Consider the following 4,793-nt stretch of genomic DNA (forward strand, 5'->3'; position numbering starts at 1 on the left):
TTGGAGCTGAAAGATGGTTTCTACCCTTTTTTGGAGTTTACCATCCCAAAAAGCCTGGGAAAATAAGAGGAGTCTTTGACTCTTCAGCAAAGTTCAAGGGTGTGTCCCTCAACAATGTCCTGATGACTGGCCCTGACCTGGTTAATAGTCTACTAGGCGTTCTCCCAATGTTTCGTCGACGTTCAGTGGCAATTACAGCGGACATACAACAAATGTTTCATTGTTTCAAGGGCACAACTAAACATCAAGATTATCTACGCTTTTTCTGGTATAAGGAAGTACAGGATGAAATGCCACGTGTTCGGAAACTCACCATCACCAGCCGTGGCAACTTTAGGCCTGAAGAAGGCTGTCGAGGAATCTGATTCTGACGTGAAAGAGTTTGTTACTAGAAATTTTTATGTCGATGATACGTTGACTTCTAAACCTAACAGTGCGATTGCAATCTCACTGATGAAGAGAACACAAGACTCTCAACGTAACAACGGGAACATTTGATTACACAAAATATCCTCCAACAAAAGAGAGGTTCTTGAAGCATTCCCTGTCAATGACCTTTCTGGGGATATTGGGGATCGAGATCTTCAAGACGACTCTGCACCCCTCAAAAGTCTGGGTCTTTATTGGAAACTGTCAAGAGACATTTTCACATTCAATTCAGATAGTACCAGGAGGCCTTACACGAAACGAGGTCTGCTTGCCATTATCAACAGCGTGTTCGATCCTATAGGTTTTACAGCACCGGTTGTGTTGCGAGGAAAACTATTATTCCAAAATTTGACCGAATCTGTTTTGGATTGGGATGAGCCTCTTCCTAAGAAAAAGGCAACGAGAATGGGACTTGTGGCAGAGCTCGCTCGCACAGCTTGATAAATTTCATGTATCAAGACAGTATTTCATAGACAGGTCCTGTGATCCGACTGATTGCGTTCACATATACACCGATGCCTCAAAGGAAGCCATTGCTGCCGTTGCGTACTTCTGTACTACCAACGAAGAGGGAGTAGCCAGTTTTTCCTTATTCTTGGGGAAGTCAAAGGTAGCACCCCGTCACGGACATACAATCCCTCGTTTTGGGCACCGAATTGGGACAAGTCATCTGTGAACAGTTAGATGTGGATCTGGTATAAGGAAAATGATATAGAAAAGCCACTCGCGGCGTACAAGAGGGGGTCAGTTTCAGCAGAAATGTTGGGCAGCCCTATTTACATGCCTTGTAACTAGGGCAGTTCATATAGAGATTATAGAGGACATGTCTTCTTCATGCTTTATAAACGCTCTCCGGAGGTTTAGTGCTATCCGTGGTCCGGTGAAAGTATTTCTCTCAGACAGAGGTACAAATTTTATAGGATACAGATTCATTGGGAATATCCGCAAACAACGTGGAAGACGAACAGATTTCCAAACATCTTCTCAACAATGGGACTGTTTGGCACTTCAATCCACCCCATACATCTGATATGGGTGGCAGTTGGGAGAGGATGATAGGTTCAGCCAGACGTATTCTTGATTCAGTGCTCCTGGATGTCAAAGGTAAAGGTCTCACTCGAGAGATCTTGACTACATTGATGGCAGAGGTCACCGCAATCATTAACTCTCGCCCTCTGGTTGAGGTGTCATCCGACCCACAGGATCCTCATGTTCTTTCTCCAGGAGAACTTCTCACCCAAAAACCACAGTCTGCTCAGTTAAGTCCGTTTACGCTGGACATCAAAGATGCTTACCGCAAGTGGAAGATGGTGCAATTCTTGACTGATCAGTTTTGGAAGAAGTGGAAAACAGATCACCTACAAGGACTTCAAGGAAGGCGTAAATGGGTAGCGTCGCATCCAAACTTGAAACAGGGTGACGTCGTCCTTCTAAAAAAATTCCGATGTACATCGTATGGAATGACCGATGGCCAAAGTCTCAAATCTATTCCCAGCAGAAGATGGTCTCGTTAGGAAGTTGGAAGTGCGAGTGGTAAAAGGTGATAGGACGGTGAAGTACATTAGGCCAGTGCATGAAGTTGTGCTTCTTGTCGCGTCCTAATTAAGGATCTTAGAACTCTCATGCTAGCATCATTAACATTACTTTGCTCAGTGACGCTAAATTTTGTAATTTATTCATAGTGTAGTGGTATACCGAGTAGGCATACCAGGAGGGGAGTGTGTTGTCTTGCTACCTTCCTTTTCAGTTTGTACTTAGAGTTATCTCCTTTTTTTACCAATTTTTTGTTATATAGTTGCACTGTGCATGCCTCTTGACACTAAAAACATCTTATGGCAACTATCGTGTAAGTTTATTGTATCATTCCTATCTGATATCAGTTTATACTCAAATATTTGATTCCAGTTTAATTCAATTTATTAGTAATACACTGTAATGTGCTAATTAATACCTAGATTTAAGAATAGATCTTCAGGTCAAATCCATTCGGTATGTCCGTCATACACTGCTCGTTTATTTTTTTATAACATGCTTGGAAAATTTAATCATAATTTCGTTTCTTTCAAAATAGTGTAATTCCAAATAGTGGATTTAGTTTAACAATTTAGATTAGGTTGACATAGATGCTAATTTTATTTGCATGTATATGAAACCACTCCAAGTTAATAGATGTGGTTAGTGTGATTAGTATAAAATGTTCAAGCTGCACATTTTATATTTACTCCTAAATTTTTGACACATTGTTTTATTCTGTATTTTGCAGTTTTTCACCCTCTCTTGAGGTCTGTGATTATTTACAATACCAAAAGCAAATAAAGTTGATTCCATCACATGATTTCTATCCTTAAAAAGAATGTTGCATGGGTTTATGCAGAAATCGCCATCTTGGGCCGTTTATAACGTGATATTCGACACTTACTTAGTTTACAAAGTGAAATTGCCTTACAACTATAGAGATGGCACAAAGGAAAATATCAGAGACATCACTGTTTGGTTACATCTTTTCAAACATAAAAACGATATTTGACTTTAAACCAACGATTCATTCACGTCAGCAAAAGAATTTATAAATGGCTCATCAATAAAAAAGATTAAACATGACAGAGACAGCATTATGAATTAAGAAGATATGTTAACGTAATAACACTGTTGAAATGAAAGATCAATGATCCAAAGAAGACCATTTGTGTTTGTCGACTATGAACTTATTGCTGTCAAGATCATCCTATCCTTTGTTTAAGCTATTAATAACATATAAAAACCGATTCAAATATGTCAAAGTAATGACATTATTTTGAAATAAAAATATAATACATAAAAGGATGATTACAGATTCTAATTTCATAACCGATTAAATTGAAGAAACATGATATACAGTTGTATATAATTCTACATAACTATTGAAAAAACATAAGTTTCTCTATATTATTTACATAATATTCTATCTATAATATTCTACGAGGGAGAATCTCAAAACAAAAAACAAAAAAACAAAATCATTCTATAATTATAAATACCCTTAATTTCCTCAGAAATAATGTCTTCATATGATCATATTTTCCATCATTAACTACAAAACCACGTCTATATTTTTAAGTATATGGCGTCATGATATCAAAATACGCCGAAAAATACCTTATAGTATCAAGCCATCCATTGAAATGATATCACATATATTCGAAGAATGAGAATGAGAATAGTAATTGAATATTTATGATACATGTGTATATAAGTTTATTCAACGCAATTCTTCCTAACATTAAATCGTCTTGTCACAAATAACTGATAGTGAATCGGACTATATGACTGACAAAGAATTACACAAGTTCGCAAAATCTATAATGTTCTTATTTTAGAATTAGTAACCATGTCCTCGGGGTTTGTCGACATTCAAAATATGATCTGGGTATACCTAGCTCTAAAGTATAAAGTTTGACTTAACCTGTATACTACATTTTTATTCTTTATATATTTTGGGACTATTCAGAATGCATAGTTTTCCATAATTGGCAAGTTATCCAAATAATTCATAAATGTAATATTTTGGCGCGTATGTCACTAGTATAATGTAGATTTTTTTCATTGACTGGCATTCAGATATCGATTGTGATTATATGATATGCACAATGGCGTGCATAAATCTCAAATGATGGTTGCTTCCATTTGCTTTTTCCTCCAAACTTTCATTAACCACATTAAGATTTATCTTCATGTGATAAATAGTATCTTAAATTTGTTTCATTTCATGTGAGATTTTATGAAATTCGTCGAGGCTCACAAAAATAAAAACTTCTAAAATCGATTTCATACTATCTCATATGAAATGAAAACTCATTCAACATGCTATATGTACTTGATATTGCTTACAAATCATTCAATATGAAATGTAGATTTACCATAATTTTTTATCATCCTTACTTTGGGGTACTTGAATTTTTCTCACCTGGATTTCGACATCCATTTCGATCAATTAGGATTACCCGCATTCGTCCTCGTGGTGTCAGCTATTTGGACCATTTGTATCACTGATACCATGCATTTCACCCTCGATATGGTTATTCAATAGCATTTAGAATACAGTTAGACTCTGGTGAAAAATAAATAAGATAGATATACATTAAGTAAGTTGAAGCGACAAAAGATCCGGAGTATGTCCATGATTATCTTTATCAACTAATTTGTTAGCTCTGCTGTAATACATTTTACCGAATAACTTAAGTGTAATAACATGTGACATCATAATGAATGACGTCCGGGGATTATTTGTGTATGTATTTAAATACCTCCTATAAGCTTACAAAACAATACGAGTCAGTCTTAAGATTGCCTTGCATGATCGATACATTTATCTGCTTTAAATAAAT

At 36.2% G+C, this 4,793-nt stretch overlaps 1 protein-coding gene across 1 annotated transcript; it reads left to right on the forward strand.

Annotated features, from left to right (window-relative positions):
• Window positions 1-802: 802 nt before the first annotated feature.
• Window positions 803-1,943, forward strand: LOC132544966 (uncharacterized). The gene is made up of 2 exons (XM_060208629.1): window positions 803-1,039; window positions 1,350-1,943. The coding sequence occupies exons 1-2, from the start codon at window positions 803-805 to the stop codon at window positions 1,941-1,943; spliced, it is 831 nt and encodes a 276-aa protein (XP_060064612.1).
• Window positions 1,944-4,793: the final 2,850 nt, after the last annotated feature.

Source organism: Ylistrum balloti, unplaced genomic scaffold (genome assembly GCF_031769215.1).
Source record: "Ylistrum balloti isolate Yb309-2 unplaced genomic scaffold, AGI_CSIRO_Ybal_v1 Utg369816, whole genome shotgun sequence".
In the NCBI taxonomy this organism is placed as follows: Eukaryota; Metazoa; Mollusca; class Bivalvia; order Pectinida; family Pectinidae; genus Ylistrum; species Ylistrum balloti.

Bases quoted from the DNA above. Each gene is read 5' to 3' on its own strand.
- LOC132544966 (XM_060208629.1), top strand. From the start codon at position 803: ATGAGCCTCTTCCTAAGAAAAAGGCAACGAGAATGGGACTTGTGGCAG. The intron at 1,040-1,349 runs GTAGCACCCCGT...CAAATTTTATAG, and splicing joins TATTCTTGGGGAAGTCAAAG to GATACAGATTCATTGGGAAT.